Source organism: Benincasa hispida, chromosome 4, assembly GCF_027475165.1.
Source record: "Benincasa hispida cultivar pf3 chromosome 4, pf3_genome.v1.1, whole genome shotgun sequence".
NCBI lineage: Eukaryota > Viridiplantae > Streptophyta > Magnoliopsida > Cucurbitales > Cucurbitaceae > Benincasa > Benincasa hispida.
Window position 1 is genome coordinate 21753275 of NC_143481.1, and position 18183 is coordinate 21771457.

Sequence of the window (18183 nt, forward strand, 5' to 3'; positions counted from 1 at the left end):
GCTACCTTCCAGGATATTATTGTATGTAGGAATACAAAGTCATTAATACTTTTTACAAAGTTAAATGTTCGATCCCATTCTATAATAATATTTTGAATTCAACAATATATATGATGAAAGATTCGAATCTTCTAGTTTTTGTCGAAGACACAAACCTTAAAACATTTTATAATACTACTAATTAAATTAAATACTTTAAAAGAATTTAATGGCGAAATAGACACGTATTAGAAGTTGAAATCTTTAAAATACTTAATCATAAAATAAAATTCTCAAAAATAAGGTTCTATAAATTGAGTTGTCCCTTGGATATCCCATTTCTTCATAAGCATTTATCCATATGGCATCAAAAGTTGAAGTGCAAAAGCCATCAATGGAGGGTCTCCAACGAACCATATCCGACATCTCCTCGGAGCTGACTAAAGAAGGTCTTGCAGTTGTCGGAAACCTGCCGCTGCCGACCATCTCCGAGGTGGAGGCCGCCGCTTGCGAGTGTTGCGGCCTCTCTGAGGACTGCACGGCGGAGTACATCGGTCATGTCCGAGACAAGTTCATGGGAAAGCTTATTTGCGGCCTCTGCGCCGAGGCCGTAAACGAGGAGATGGAAAAGGTTAAATTTTTTCTTCTTTAGAGTTCCATGATCTTAGAAATTCGAATATCTGACTTAAAGTCGTAAAAAGAAAACATCATAAGTTCCAAACACGAAATATTTTAGTTAAAAAAAAAAAAATTTGTGATGTCATATATCTATTTTGAGCTTCTTAAATTTGATATCATCTTCAATTATTAGTTATTATATATCAAATTATTTAGGTTTCATTTAAGGTTGGTTAGTGTCTAGTAAAACAAAACTGATGGAACATTAATTTAAACAAAATCACTTTTATAATTACTTTGGTTGAGCCAATCTATGCATATATAACTCAATTGATTAAGATACTATATTCTCAACAAAAAATATCAAATGTTTGAGGCCTCATCTCACATATTAAGATTCCTTTTGATAATCATAAGGTCTTTTTTTCCCTCAAATATTAAGCATATAGCACTATTTCAACTTATGAGTGTCTTTGCGATGTTATCATACTTCTTACAAATATTATCAAAATCTATTCAAGTTCTAAAGATATGATGTATATAGAGAGAGAGTTTTTAAAAAGTAATTTTAAATTTTCAAAAACGACGAAAACTATTGTAAAATTTTTAAAAACAGAATAAAAAACGAAATCACTAAATATCAAACGAGACTTAATTAAGCTTTTATTCTATGTTTAATTTAGCTTGTGTATATATATTTGTGAAAGCACGACATATTGCAATATTTACGATAATTTCAAACTAAGCCTAATTGGTATAAGTTGTAATAGAAGAGTTGGACAAGAGAGGAGGCATTGAAGGAGCACATGAACGCTTGTGCAAAGTTCAATAAGATCGGAAGGGCATATCCGGTGCTATATCAAGCGGAAGCCATTAAACAGATTCTCAAGAAAACCTCCAAGTCCGCCGTCTCCGCCCACCGAAACGGCAGGATTGGCCGGACCTCCAGTTGCATTCCGGCCATCACCAGAGACGTCTGTGATAATCCAACCATGGTCAAATGATAGACTTAATTATATTTATAATACCAAAATATGTATATTGCTTTGTTACCTGTTTGGAGAAACTCTTTATTAATTAATCATCCTGTCTTTAAATCATTCCCTTACTTTTTTTTTCTTTTTTGGGGTATGTGTGTAATATATATGTGTAATTAGTTGTAAGATGAATAAAAAATTTTAGATATATTAATCACTGGTTATTTAGGTTAAAAGTTAGGGTGTTAGTGAACTCGACAACTCGAAAAAATTTGACTAGTTCAACTTGAATTACTAGAGTTGGATTAGGTTAGAATAGCTTTTCAATTGGATTCGTTTGTGTATTTTCAGCAATCGACTAGTTTGGTTCGGTGTTTGAATTTAAGGAAAAAAGTCATCGATTCAACTCAAACTGATAATTGGTTTAGGATTTCATTATCGTAAATTGTTCACTCGCTTATTTGTTAGACTAATCAACCTTATCGCTGTTTAAACGAAGTTCTACTTTTGACCAATGTTCTTTTTTTACATTTGTTGTCCACCACTATACTCTTCTCTCTCAGCCAAACAATCATTTTTTACCATTGAAGGTACACATTGACCGAAAAAGGAAAAGAAAGATTGACCGATGACTCCAAGAGATATATGAGTTGGGTTTCTTTTTTGAATAAGGTTATCAGTTTGGAGAATCAATCAACCTGTCGATTAAAAATTCACACCTAAATCTAATTTCTATATACCTATATTAAAGTATGAAATTGTAGTGTTGAGTCCATTTTTATTTTTATTTTAACTTTTATCGTATCTCTATCCATTTGTCATGGAATATTAAAAGGAAGAAAATGTTGGATTGTACACTTGGAAAAGCCAAAGTGGTACAAATTTCGTGTCATAAAAAGCAAAAAATAAATTGAATTAAGAAAAAAAAATCAGGCCCATAGGCCGAATACAGGGCAATTTCGTGAATATGGACTCAAATATTTCTGGCCCATATCAAAGTTGGGTCTATAGAATCAGGCCCACGCTATAATTATTTCCCCATATCACTGCTTACAAGTTACACGTATCATTTGTCCTCTTTTTTTTTCTTTTTTTTTTCTTTTTTTCCTTTTTACATAATTAAAAGATCACTAGTGTAAGTATAAACCGAATTAATTAAAATAATTTTAAATCATTAATCAAATTTGAAAACTTTTACAAAATAATGCATACTAATCAAAGTCGTGTGCTTATTATAATGTGGTAAATATAGTAATCTTGCGAATTTAAACGAACTTCACCATAATCCATGGGTTTTAAATAAAAAAAGAAAAAGTATGAGAAAAAAAAAATAATTATATGACAATCCAAACCATCAATATAGAAGTCTATAATGTAGGGGTGGTTTGCGTAGGTTTTGGTCAACTTGAATAGAGTGAACAACCTAACTTGATCAAATGTAAGTGCAAAAATTTGAAATTCCGAACCTTAAATAAAATTATTAAAATTTGATTTTCAAACCAAGTTAATTTGACTCTTATTTATAAGGGAAAATATTGAATTCCTCAGCAAAAGTGCATGAACGCATGTTCTTTTGAAATTCGTTTTGAAAATTCATGAATAACAGAGAAAAAAACTCAATAAACTGGGCAAACATAAAACTTATATAAGCTTGCTTTTAAGGGGGAAGAGAGGAAGAAGAGAAACTAATCCTTGAAGACAATCTTCAATACTTTCCTCTCCCTGTCACAAACACCTTGTTCCACAAGCAATTCCCTCAAATTCAACATACAAGAACATCACCACCAGTTCTTCCTTGCTATTCTCTCAAATAGGAATCGAAGAGTTGTGGGCTCTTCAATTTTGGTAAGGAAAAAATAATTGAGTGATTACTTGAGAGAAAATTTCAAGAATTTTTCATCTTCTTCCATCAATTTCACACAAACACTCCTTCGAGGAATTGAAGGCGAGAGGGGAGGGAAGATGACTCCTTTCAATCTCATGTTAACTCCCTTCATAACTACATCGGGAGTCCATTTTTATATTTAATTTAATACTAAGTTAAAACTTATTTAATTTAATTTGATTTAATAAATATTGTATAACCCAATTAATTAATTTCAACTAATTAAATATCATCTATTGATTTAATGTCACATTTGAATCATATTCAAATCCATTTCCTCTCATATATTATAGTTCTAATATGAATCTCATACACATTAAATTTAACCTATAGTTTTAATATGAATTTCATCCATATTATTTAATACTTGAGTCTAATTCAAATACCTTATTCTCTCATACAACCTATAGTTTTAGTATGCATCATATTCATATTAATTTTAACTTGTAGTTTTATATTCATATAAATAATATTTGAATCATATTCAAATATTTATTTCTCTCATATATAGTATTAATTATAAATCATATTTATAATTAATTATATATTAAAATGTATCTATATATATTATATTAATTGTATCTTATACAATTAATTCCTTTATTTAATTTGAACAATTAAAATTAATTAATTCTTATTTTATCCTTAGTAAGCTAACAAGGGGACTGATTGGACCTACAAATTAGAAGCTCCAATGATTCGAGATTAATTAATTAAACATTTTAATTAAATTAATCAACATTCATTAAGTGTGGGTCACTCCATTAAAGACTCATAGCACTCTTCGTACTGTAGATATATTTATTGTCCATAAATATAACCAACCAACAGTTAGTTGAACCTTCACGAATTTCTCACAACTATAACTGGGTCAAATTACCATTTTAACCTTGTAGTTACATCTAACTTCTTAAGTACTACTGATCCCTCTAATGAACAAACAGTTTATAGTCTAACTATAACTGACCCCTCTCGAGCTAGTGAAGAGGTGATGCCTCATTGTTTAAGACCCAGAATCAGTTACTAAGGGAGCAATTTATCTATTTACCTTAAAGATAAGAATGAGGAATTCCATTTTGTGTAGCTGTGTTCCCAACTCCCTACTCGGACAATTGAGTCGGCTATTTTGGTCACTCTCACCCATACAGATCAAATGATCACTCTCATAGGCAGAAATTCACTACTCACTGAGGATTCAGGTCGAGTCATCTATGGTCATCCTAGTGAAATGTAAGTTTCTTCAAGTAATGGTATTATAAAGGGAGATTAACTATTTCATAGTCTGGTCTTATACAAACTCTTTATATAGAATACCTCCACGTCATGTCTCCACTTGAACGATTAGGATAAGATCATTTGTAACATTTTGCAACTATTGTAAAAATTACAAAGTGGGTTATATTCGTAGAGTCGCCAAGATAAGGTACTCAGTCTTATCAGACCATTTAGGTTATCACTTAAACATGATCCACTTGTATGTCAATCACACACATGTTTAAGTTACATAAAATAACCTTAGATCTTTCTTTAATGGATTATTACATACACAAAATAATCAACCAGTGTTTCAATTAATATATAATTACGAGGCTTTATGACATACACCCTAACAATCTTCCACTTGCACTAAAGCCAATGAAACATAAGCTAGTGAGACATATATCTTAGGGCATACTCTATACCCAACATGCTCTCCCACTTGTCCTAGCACACTAGAGACATGTCTTGTAATCCTAGCATGTCTTGTAGTCCTAGACATTCTAAGAAATCCTATCACACTTTAGCCTAGAGAATCCTTTTATATAATTCAAACTGTTATGTCAACAAAAACCATATAGTCACCCTCATGATGTTTCTCTCATTTGTTCTATTCCTACAACTTTGTGTTTACTACTATCCTCAAACGTAGTTCTTATACCACATTATCTTATAAAGTAGATAGACTAATTCATATTTGAAACAACGTTCAAGTATTTAAGGATATATTAAGACTATGCAAATAATTGCTTCATAAGCAATATTATTGCCCTATAGTATAAATTACACCACCTAGGATAAAACATATATTTCTCTAAATCCAGTATGAAACAGTGTATCTTGTAAAAATATCAAATCTTAAACTTTATACACCAACATTTCATTATACATAAATTTTAATTTTTCAATTTCAATGGTCATACCATCGACTTCACTGATTTGACTAACCAATTGTATATTAAATGTTAATGAAGTCTCATGTAAAATTTACATCCTCTCAATACTTGAGGTATCTTAAGAAACTTTTTCCTTAGACATATCAACTTCATTGTAGAATGGTATATTACCATTCCATCTGAAGCTATTACATCGAACATTAAACAACTAATTTGTAAATGTAACATGCATAAGACAAATTTAACATCACTAAACATCTTTATGTGGACTTTTAATATACAAAAAGGCTTCAAATCAATTATTTGAAGTTGGTTAAAAACTCAAACTTTCATATTGGTATCTACATCATTCATAATGGGAAAATATCAGTATAAAATAGATAAATTTCCATTTTTCATTTTCTTGTTTGTACAAGAACATTGTCATTGTTCGAAGTCATGGATTACAATACTGCATCAAAGCTTATTCTTAAAGATCCTAATTGTAAAATTCACTTCAAATGTACATCACAATTTTGCAAATCTTTTGCAATTTTAATCTCTGAAAAAAATGTGCTCAAATTTGTGTAGATGCATTGGATTTATTTTCATGAAAGAAGTTATTCATTTTTACATCTCATATGCAACAATTAATCAGATAATGCATAAAGACTATTATAGAAATTTGACTCACTGTCTATTTTCATCCAACGGTTCCAACGTTGGTTTTCACCTAATGTCAAGAGCCTTACTTTGAATATCTCTATCTCCAAGTTCAACATTTTCAAGTTTTCCTTCTGTAAATCCATTCATATCATTTGGAGTTGACCCCATCAATAAAAATCTGCAAGAACTGACTAAGATTAAGTACTCTATTTATCTCAAATTTTATGACTTTGACATAATTTCCTTTTATCAACTTCTTTTAATTCTTATCATATGTTATGACAACTTTCACTTCCAATGAGCCATAGCAAAGGTTGAGTCATCTTATAACTCTCCCATTATTTTAAGGTTTACAAGTTTTCATCCTGTCATCTAATATAACAATATAGACTTGAAGTAAGCTTTTATAAAGGTTGAGTTATCTCATAATTTTCCCACTACGACAAACACATATTTGGTTGACAATTAGAAATTTATTTTCAAATGAAAATAAATGGTTAACAATATTTGCTAACTATTAAACCGTTTTACTTGGAATTAAATTCATCAACATAATTTGACCCTATTGCAAGTCTGCAACCTTTCATTTTGACTTTTCAAATGAAATCAATATTCGTCACACAAATGCATCATTTTAGTTTGGACTGTCCAAAAGATCATTTACAAACTCCTCAAGGACTACCTATATTTAGGTGTATTTTCGAACATTTATTTCGTCAAAGATTCATTTTAACACAAGTTTCACAACTTACCCTAATACTAAAATGTTGTAAACCAGTTTTACAACAATTTCATAATCCAAAATCATTTCTCAAATATTTTTGGAGGAAATAATGTTCAAAATTGCAATCTCTAATGCATGTCCTTAGTGAGTCTAGCTCTAATGTAATGTTTATGTTTCACAAAGTATTTAATATGTACTAAGTTTAACAAGACCATATTTCTCCTGTTTTAGTACAATTTCATCCAAATTATACCTAATGCTCGAAGTTGAGATCTTATCTCATCTTCATCAATTAGGCATAGTATATTAAATTTCCTGTACTGATCATTATGATTTGACCATAATGTCACAATAGACTTTCCTAAATGACTTTGACTGTAGTCTAATTTCTTTTGAACATTTCAAAGAAAATAAGACTATTTCAAAGAAAATAAAACTTAAGTTGTATTAGATTTACTTTTACTCATAAATAATCATTAATCATAAAAATGAAATATTTACGATGTCAGACTTACTCTTTCAGTTATTAAACCATCTAGGTCAAAAATGCATAAACCCAACAAATTCTTTGGCCCGATAACCTTACCTAATACGGTTTAATGAAGCACTTGCATGAAAAGCAAGAGTTTTGACCGATAATAATAATTTAACTCTAACTCTTTGAGAATTACCCATAATAGTCACTTAAATACTAAAGACAAGTATCCTTTTAGGATAAAAGAATTTGCCTTTCTTTTTGGATTCATTAATCTTTACACTTTCCCAATTTAGTATTTAAATGTGTTAACTTCTAACACACATAAAAATGTATTTATTTAAAGTTGAACATATTTTCAAACAACTTTTGAAAGCATACCTTATCACTAAAACCATTCCTACTCTATGAATTATTTAGTAATAAAGTTTGGAGAAATTGAATTTCTTTAATGATGATAAAAACGCCATATTCAGCATAAATAAACAAAATGCCTCTATCGTTGCTAATTAGTAGAACTATTCCACTGAATTAAGTATTTACCAAGAATTTCAATCTAATTGTAATGAAGAAAATTTTTTATAGTGAATCCTTATTCAACTATCAATATGTGAATCTATAATCTCCACCAAGAAAATCAAATTTACTAATTCTTATTTTTCTTTATTTTGAGGTATTTCTAAAATTCCTCATCGTGTGACATCCCAAGCTAATTTGGAAACATTTTCCATGTTTGCTTTAGTCACATGAATTTTTCTTGACTTAGATAATACTTAACTTTGGAAGCCATTTACCTTTTCATGACTCCAATATATAATATGTTTTATCGTGACTTTATCTTATAATTTAGACACATCATATATTATCTAGATAAAAATAAGCTATCACTTCAAATATAATTCATGAACATTTCATGAACTAGCAACACTCTTTTGAGAACATTTCCCAAATAAAAGACAAATTTAAGATCACACATTCATTTAGCGTTGATGACATTTTCTCAAGTAACTTATTTATTGAACCTTTTGACTTATATCAGTAATTAAAAAATAATACTCTTGAGAGGAAATAACAAAACTTTGAATTATATAAAACATGTTATTCGAATATATATAATCTTTTATCTATTCAAATTCAGCATAGAAATTTAAAAAATAAAAAAAGGAAAAAAAAAAAAAAAAAAAACCAATAGGCTTAATATGAATCTCATTCATGTTAATTCAGAATTTCTATGGCTACGATACTCCATTGAGTTAGAACAAGCACCACTGAAGGATGCTTAGTTATTCCTTAACTGGATTGAGACATTCTTAACCAATTGTTACACCATAATAACTCTTATTCCTATAACAATTAGTTATCATTGGTTTGGTCAAGAAATCATTAACTTGCTTAATAATTTCTTGTAAATGTGACACACCATTTTAGATCCTAAAGTTTCACCCCAATGAACCAATCGAAGGAAAAAACTAATTGCTAAAGCAACCCAATTTATTTCTGGAGTTCGCCTTAATACCTAATGCACAAACCATCTGAAGGAGAATGCTCCCACGACACCTCAAGGCTGTACAAAAAGATCTCACATTACAAACCAATAAAGGAGATCGTAGGACATGTTGACATACATCCTTCTCCCACTTACTATAAATACTTTCTTTATTCACCTTGATATTGACTCATGCAAACACCATCCGAACGAAGATGCTCCCAAGGCGCCTCGAGGCTAAGCATGAGTCTCACGATGTGAACTTTTAGGGAGAGTGTGAGAGAAAAATGGCATATCATATATATATTTTTCTCCCACTAAGTATTTTAAAAATTGAGGGTTCATTACTTAGGTAAATTAGGCTAAGAAATTTATCTAGGTCTTGTTAAATTTTCCCAATATAACTCTTATATTGGATAGTTTAACAAAGAATGATTATTATTTATTAAACACTTTAATAAATTTTAATCATCTATTGCATGCTTATAAAATATTTAACTATTTCACCTTCCCGGTCGATTCCCAAGTAGCGGTGTTTTGTTTCCGTCAGCTTAAATACACCTAGACAGAACGTTCTTTAGATAAAGGTCCATTATAGGCAAATGTTTTATAAATTTTATCTTTTATTTTCTCATTTTAATCCTATTAAAAGAAAATTAAAAAGATATATATTTTAATCTAATCTTATTAGAAATAAAATTTGAAGATTAAATAAAACAGTTTTATACCAGTTAAAGCAAGTTAATTAACCTTATCCTAATCACATTAGGCTAGCATGCAATCGAATAATATATATCTCGTGGTATTATTAATTAAATATAACAATTATAAACTAATTAATAAAACCATATCTCATGCATATCACATTCATTACATGCACAATATAATTTTTATATTAATGTTAATGAATTACTATATAGTTAAACATGCTTTTAACCATATATTAAAACATATAATGTAACACTTATATTATAATCATGCAAACTATATAATATAATCATGCATGTACATACTTTAGAAATTAACCTAAACTTTAAATATAACAATTATATTTAAATACGATGCATGGTCATGCCTTTTTATTAATTAATATAACTCTTATATTAATACTAATGAAAACAATAAACATATTAGCATATAATATAACACTTATATTAAACAAAATACATGATAAAACATGCAATCATATAGTATATAACATTATATGACGCGTGTGCATGTTTATTAAATCATGCAACCATATAATATAATATTTATATTAAATAGGATCCATGAAAATGTTTCTTCTAAGGTGAGATTTTAAGCTATATGACATACATTATGCAATATATAATTAACATTAATTTAATCAAACATCATATGCAAAAATTAAATTATTTAGCAAAGATAGACCAAATTTTCGCACCCCTAAGAATTAGTTAAATTAATATAATCATATTATATCAATTTAATTAATTAAAATAATAAATTACATAAAAAAACATTATTAAAATTTAAATTAAAAAAAAAAAAAAAAAAAAAAAAACTACAATTGCCCCATGCTAGGCTTAAACCCATGACTTCTAGTTTTTTTAGCATGCATCTAACAATCAACAGTGTTGCAACGCTATTGATTAGTGTTGCGATGTTAATTAGATTTGAACCTCCTCGTACGCATGTCTGAGTTGGAGCGTTGCAACGCTAGTCTTCTGTGCTACAACGTAAAGGGTAGCGTTGCAACGCTTTTCCTTTATGCTCTAGCACATAATACAATTTCTGCTTCAGAATGAGTCTGTTCTTGCTCCAAATTGCACTGACTCCTCTACAACACTTGCGCCACGATCAACTCGAACTTACAGACTCGATAGCATGAATTAAAATGTCCAAAAGCACTAAACCCTTACATTTTGATCCCATCAAAACTGTAAACTATGTTCCAAAATTCAAAATTATCCATTTTTACAAATTCAACATCAAATGCACAATAAGCTACCCACCTCTTCTCTGTTTTTCATTTCAAAACAAAAATAGAAAATACGATTTGGCTTTGATATTAATTGAAGGAATCGAATTCCTCAGCGGAAGCGCGTGAACGCTTGTGCTTTCGAAATTCATTTTAGAAATTCATGAAGAAGAGAGAAAAAAAATCAATAAACAGGGTAAACATAAAACTTATGTAAGTATGCTTTTAAGGGGAAGGGAGGAAAAAGAGAAACTAACCCTTGAAAAAACAATCTTCAATGTTTTCCTCTCCTTGACATGAAAACCTCGTTCCATAAGCAATTCCCTCGAATTCAACATACAGGAACACCATCAATTTCACATAAACGCTCCTTTAGTGAATAACAGGTGAAAGGGGAGGGGAGATAACTCCTTTCAATCTTAAGTTAACTCTATTGCTAACTGTAGAGGAATTAAATTTTATACTTAATTCCAATTAATTAAATATCATATATTTAATTAATGTCACATTTGAATCATATTCACATGTATTTCTTCTCATATAATATAGTTTTAATATGAATCTCATTCACATTAAATTTAACCTATAGTTTTAATATGAATTTCATTCATATTATTTAATATTTGAATCTTATTCAAATACCTTATTCTCTTATATAACCTATAGTTTTAATATGAATCAATTCATATTAATTTTAACTTATAACTTTATATGAATCTCATTTATATAAATAATATCTGAATCATATTCAAATATTTATTTCCCTTACATATAGTATTAATTATAAATCATATTTATAATTAACTATATTTAAAATGTATCTATATACATTATATTAATTGTATCTTATACAATTAGTTCCCTTATTTAATTTGAACAATTGAAATTAATCCAAAATTAACTTATTCTTATTTTTATCCTTAGTGAGCTAGAAAAGGGACCTAATGGATCTACATATTAGAACTCCAATGATTCGAGATTAATTAATTAAACTCTTTAATTAAATTGATCAACCTTCATTTAAGTGTGGGTCACTCCACGACCTACAGTTGCACTTTTCGCACTGTAGATATATTTCTGTGTCCATAGATATAACCAATCGACGGTAAGTCGACCCTTCAAGAATTGCTCGTAACTACAACTGGGCCAAATTATCATTTTACCCCTATAGTTACATCTAACTTCTTAAGTACCACTGATCCTCTAATGAATAAATAGTTTATAGTCTAACTATAAACTGACCCCTCTAGGGCTAGTGAGAGGGTGAGACCTCATTGTTCAAGACCCAAAATCAACTATTAAGGGTACAATTTATCTACTTACCCTTAAGACGAGAAGGAGTGAATTTCATATTGTGTAGTTGTGTTCTCAGCTCCCTACTCGTACAAATCTCCAAAATGGTTGTAATTGAGTCGGCGCATTTGGTGATTCTCACCCATACAGATCAAAGGATCGTCCTCATAGACAGATGTTCACAACTCACTCAGGATTATGGTTGAGTCACCTATGGTCATCCTAGTGAAATGTAAGTCTATTCAAGTAATGGTGTTATAAAGAGAGACTAACCATTTCGCAGTCTGGTCTTATACAAACTCTTTATATAGGATTCCTTTACTCACATGTCTCCACATGAACGTTCACTTACGTGTCTCCACGTGAACGATTAAGATCATATCATTTGTAACACTTTACAACTATTGTAACAATTACAAAGTGGATCGTATTCGTAGTGTCACCAGGATAAGGTATCCAACCTTATCCATGTACTACAAACTATTTAAGTTATCACTTAAACATGATACATGATCCACTTGTATGTCAACCTACATAAAATAACCTTGGATCTTTGGATTATTGCATTTATAAAAAAATCAACCAGTATTTTGAATAACATATAACTACGAGGTTTTAGGCATGCGTCCCAAAAAATATATGAAATCCAAATAATTAGAGATGTAAGTATAAATCCTATTAGATTTGAGATTTAATCTCTCAAATAAATCGATGGACGGATTTGGGCGATGGAATAAAATATTTTTATTTTATTTTGGCCAAATAATTTGTTTAAATTATTTTGAAGTTCAAATTTTGCAAGATTTTGGATAAAATCCATGCGCCTAAATACCCTCAACTAAAGTCTTCATGATCTGGGTAGTTGATAGATCTTCAATTTGGAAATTTCCAAGTGACTTGGTTTTGTGTTTTTTCTCAAGTGTTGTGCAAAATTCAAAGTTATAATTCTGTGAAATTCACAAATTCTACTCCAAATTATCAAAAAAAAAAATGGTAAAACTTATTCAAAATAAATCAAAGTCAAATTTTGGTTGAGCACAATATTTCTATTTTAATTCAAATAAGAGTTTACCCCCAAATAATGAAGTCAAAGCAATAACAGACATCCTTTGTAGACTTAGCGTGAAAATGTGTCAAGCAAAAGAATTTCAAATCAAAACACTTAGATAAATTCATATTTTAATCAAGTTGATGCATCAAAAGGAATCAAAATCATACATTGATTTCAAAACTATCATTTTCGAAATTCATCCATACATGAACGTGGATAAATTTTTCAGAGACATTTATTGGAGAAGAAATTTCAATCAATTACAAAATATCATGTGTCTTTCGCTTGGCCATTTGATCAATATAATGAGCTTATCAACTTCAACCACGATGGGACCTAGACCACGATCGATAAATTTGGTCGGAGGTTCGACTGGGCTTTAAGTCATAAATTGGACTGGACCAGGTAACTAAAATCGCTAAGGTCCAAAATCCGACTCACAATTCAAGCCCGCAATGAAAATTTTGGACCGAAGAAAAGACTGGGTCCAAGCCCAAACTTTAGCTCAATAACCCAAAAGTAGATGGATCCAAGCTCACCTAAAAGCCCATGAAAAAACCTTTATGAATAGAAATCTTCCCCTTTCATTTGGGAGAAGTTGAAAAAATTGGCAATGAAATACTGAAGGTTTAGAGATCAAGATTGAAGCTCTAAAGCTCTCAAGACCTTGAAGTTCTGATCGATTTCGAAATTACCACCTTCTCAAGATTAAAGACTTGGAAGATTAGAACTTCCTTAAATTTCAGAAGAATGAAGCTCAAATCGATCTCAAGATTACTACCTCCTGAAGATTGAAAACTTGGAAGATTAAAATCTCCTTGAATTCCAGAAGATCGAAGCTCAAAGTAATTCCTTGAAGATTGAAGAATTAGAAATTTTAAACTTTATCCCTTGTTTGAGAGAAGACATAAGAGGATCAAACATTAGAGATTATATCCACTATACTATACTGAAATCAATACAAAAATTCCACGAATTAAATTTCTTCAAAAATCCTATGTGAAGCTTCTATATCAAAATAATTACTATTCATAATATATATAAAAATAATAAATTAAAAAAATAATATCTCATAAAAATTAAAAAAAAATGTAAATTAAATATCTCATTTATATAAAAATAATTATAAAAATCAATGTGTCCTACAAGGCGGACGTCGTCGATTTCAAGCTGGTTGTCGTCGTCGACTTTGAACTTGAGGTTGTTCGGGTTCTTCATAATGTTGCTCTGGTACCTCTGCAGGCGCTTCATAATATAAATATTCATTATGCTCTCCACGACCCCGACCATGTCCATGCACTATGAAGACGAAGGACCAGCCTCTGAGTCATAATGTCCTGAACCAAGTGCATCATCATCATCGGACTAACATAATCAGTTTAACTCTACGTCTGCATCATCGGGGGCAACTCTTCCACATTATGTGCAACCTCATCAAACTCATCCTCTTCTCGAATAGGTCCTCTACGTTTAGGAGCTGGTAGAGGAATAATAGATATATTGTACATATAATGAATTTCCTTCATATAGCTTTGGTTGTCACTACATATAGCAAGAACCTGGTTCGGATCATTCGCAACCTCACGGAATCTACAGTTGTTCGATCTCTGTGAATTATAAAACAATTAGACAATATTTTAAATAAATTTAAATGAAAAATAATTAGATAATATTCATTTACCAGATGACCCACAGCTGTTTCCGGACGAGTGACATAGAGCCTTGTGATATTATTATACCAATAAATATATTCTGGAGTGACATCTGTGTCAAACTGTTCAAGAGAAACCCTCAATGCAATAAACCTTGCATGATAGTGTCATCGCACTACCAAATGAGCAAATTTTCGGATCAATCTCCAGTCTTTAGGTCAATATAATGCAGTATGGGTTCAGTATTACAAGGCGATGGGACATTCTGCTAAAAACTGAATTGTCTCATCACCCTGTAAGGAAGATGTCATTCACCAATGTGAAAACATATGAGAGGACTCATCGTCCGCTATATGTTTTGATCATTCGTACAAAAATTAGGCAAAGTATGCATAATAATTTTGTACGGCTCTCAAATAACCTAAAACATAAAATATTATATTAGAGAATATTAAAGACAAATACAATAAAAATATGTATAAAATAATCAATTAGGTTCAGTGTAATGTACCTGTTCAGGTTGAAGCAGATCAAACATGTATCTATACTGGCTGATTACATGTGTGGTTGTCCTAGTCACACAAAATTTGTCTCTCCACCTAAACTTTTAAATTGATAATTTAGAATTTAAATTAACTAGATCAGTGATATAAAAATTAAATTGAATTAAAACAACATACCGAGAACCGTAGGCTCGTCCAACTAACTGAGCGTCATTAACATGTTGTAGCTATGGAGCCATTGTTGGAAATCGCTCCCAAGCCCATAGTTGCAAAAGTATGAGAGGCTCAGCTATCTTTCGAACCTCAAGTCTTGTTGCTTTGCATAATTGTCTATACAACCATGTCAAGCATGCTCCACCCCACAAATACCAGCCCACATCATGGAGGTTAGCTAACAGTGGCAGGAACATAAAGTGAACAAAATGACTTAATTTATCTGAAAATAGACTTCCACCCATCATTTGTAATATATAAGCTCGCGCATATCTTATGACGGTTTCCTCGTCTGCATCATCTGTGAGCTCACGAAATTATGTTCCTAACCATATTAAATTTAACCTCGATTCTTAATCTTGTCGACAGGTGGGGTCGCACCGAGGTACAATTGACAAACTTCTAATCAGTCATCGTACATCACTCCGGTGACCGGCTCACCGTCAATAGGTAACCCCAACAACACTTCTATGTCTTGTAGAATGATAGTGCACTCTCCAACAGACATATGGAATGTATGTGTCTCGGGCCTCCATCTCTCGGCCAAGGTTATGATCAGATGCCAGTCCAACTGAATAAATCCTAATCTGGCAACCCTATAGAATCAAGATGTGCGCAATAGCGGTAGTATTTGAGGGTGGAACGGGATAGTGCGTTGGAGAACTGCCTCTTGACGCCTACAAGATATTTCTCCAGTAGTATGATCTCGCCATACAACAGATGATCGATGAATGGACTGGTCGTACAAAACATCAGGATCAATAGCTCCTGGGTTTAAAGCTATGATCTGGAAAAAAAAAATGTACAACTTAATTAGAAGAATAATGTACAACTTAATTAAAAGAATAATGTACAAATTAATTAGAAGAGTAATGTACAAGTTAATTAGAAGAATAATGTACAACTTAATTAAAAGAATAATGTACAATTTTATAATAAAAAATTGAATATACAATAAATTTATTTACTTTCCATAGAAATATATATATATATACACACACACATGACCAATGAGAAAAAAAGCTAGTAATCATTAATGAAAAAATAACAACAATAACAGAATTTTGAATTGTAAGAGAGAGCGAGATTCTGAGTGAGATTGTAAAAGAGAGCGAGATTGTAAGAGAGAGCGAGATTGAGAGCGAGATTGTAGGAGAGAGCGAGACGCATACATTCCATAGACGTTGGAGATTGTCCCATCTTACAATCTCGCTCTCTCCTACAATCTCACTCTCTCAATCTCGCTTTCAATCTCGTTCTTCCTACAATCTCGCTCTCAATCTCATTCTCTCTTATAATTTGCTTCACCCCCTTATCTTCCTTGTCGAGGATTGAAGTTTCGACTTATGTATGTCGAAACTTCTACCCTCGACAACCCTAATTTACATATTATTTTCAAGTTTTTATTTGTTTGTCGAGTTCTCAACGTTCGATCTCTACATTAATCGAATCCTCAACTCTCAACTTCTAGCCTCGAACTCCCAAAACAACAATATTTCTCTAATAAGTTTCAAAACAACAATATTTCTGTAATAAGTTTTGAAAACAACAATATTAATATTAAAAGTCCCATTTTTACCATCCGCCACTAAATATTTTGCTTTCATTTACTTTTTTTTAAAAAGATGCACAAAGAATCGAATAAACTTTTGAGACTGTAATTTTACTAAACTATATTAGATTGACCAACCAAAATTGAGTTATAACCATAATTGGTATAAGAATCCCATCCTTGATTAGTCTATCTAAAGATGTATTTGAATTGAAACAAAAATTTCTTATGCAAACAAATAAAACCTTAATAAAACCTTCAATTCAATCACAACAAATGGAAAAAGAAAAAGAAAAAAGAACAAAGAACAAAGGAAAAAAAGGGGGAAAGAAAAGGTTCCCACGTGCCCACCCCGCAAGTTTATGAGGCACGTGACTTCTTACGCACGTGCCATCACGTTACTGTATACCCGGAACATGGAGGTACATATAGGTTGTAAGCTAATTAAAAGGAAGGTTTAAATAAAAAGTTTTTTTTTTTTTTTAAGAAAGACTAATTAAAAGGAAGGTGCTATGAAATTTCGCCACGTGGATTGACCGCTGCCAATTTTGGCTTTTGACCTCACATGGTTATGGTTAGTTGATGCTTACTCCCATCACTATCACGTGCCTAATGGACCCACTCTAACTAAACCTAAAAGCCTATAAATATCATACAAATATTAAAAGAAGAAAAAAAACATTTCATTTTCATTTTTTTTAAAGAAGATTTTCATTATTTATTTAAAAGTGAAGTATTTGGATATGAAATGAAATGATATTTAAGAGGGTGTTTGGGGCAAAAATCTGATTATTATAGTTTGATTATAATAGCTTGTATTTGGGACGTAGATTATTTTAGTTTTTGTTATAAAAGTATGTGTTTGAGATGTAAAATATTTTAGTTTGAAAAGAAAATAGTAAACATTGTAGTAAAAAAAAAAATTATGAATATAAAATAATAAAACTATAGCAAATAGTAAATATTGTAACAAACGATCTTGAATATTGCTAACCATAGTTAATTGGGAAATGAAAAATAATATTTTACTGTAAC

The 18183-nt window shown here is 30.7% G+C and overlaps 1 protein-coding gene across 2 annotated transcripts; it reads left to right on the forward strand.

The window, feature by feature from the left end:
- The first annotated feature begins 310 nt into the window (after window positions 1-310).
- Window positions 311-1788, forward strand: LOC120076007 (uncharacterized). Of its 2 annotated transcripts, none has more exons than XM_039029781.2 (2): window positions 311-610; window positions 1368-1788. In XM_039029781.2, the coding sequence occupies exons 1-2, from the start codon at window positions 341-343 to the stop codon at window positions 1599-1601; spliced, it is 504 nt and encodes a 167-aa protein (XP_038885709.1). In that variant the 5' UTR covers window positions 311-340; the 3' UTR covers window positions 1602-1788. The 2 variants fall into 2 exon arrangements, with proteins under 2 accessions (XP_038885709.1, XP_038885710.1); XM_039029782.2 differs by having other exon boundaries at window positions 1371-1788.
- The last annotated feature ends 16395 nt before the right edge of the window (window positions 1789-18183 follow it).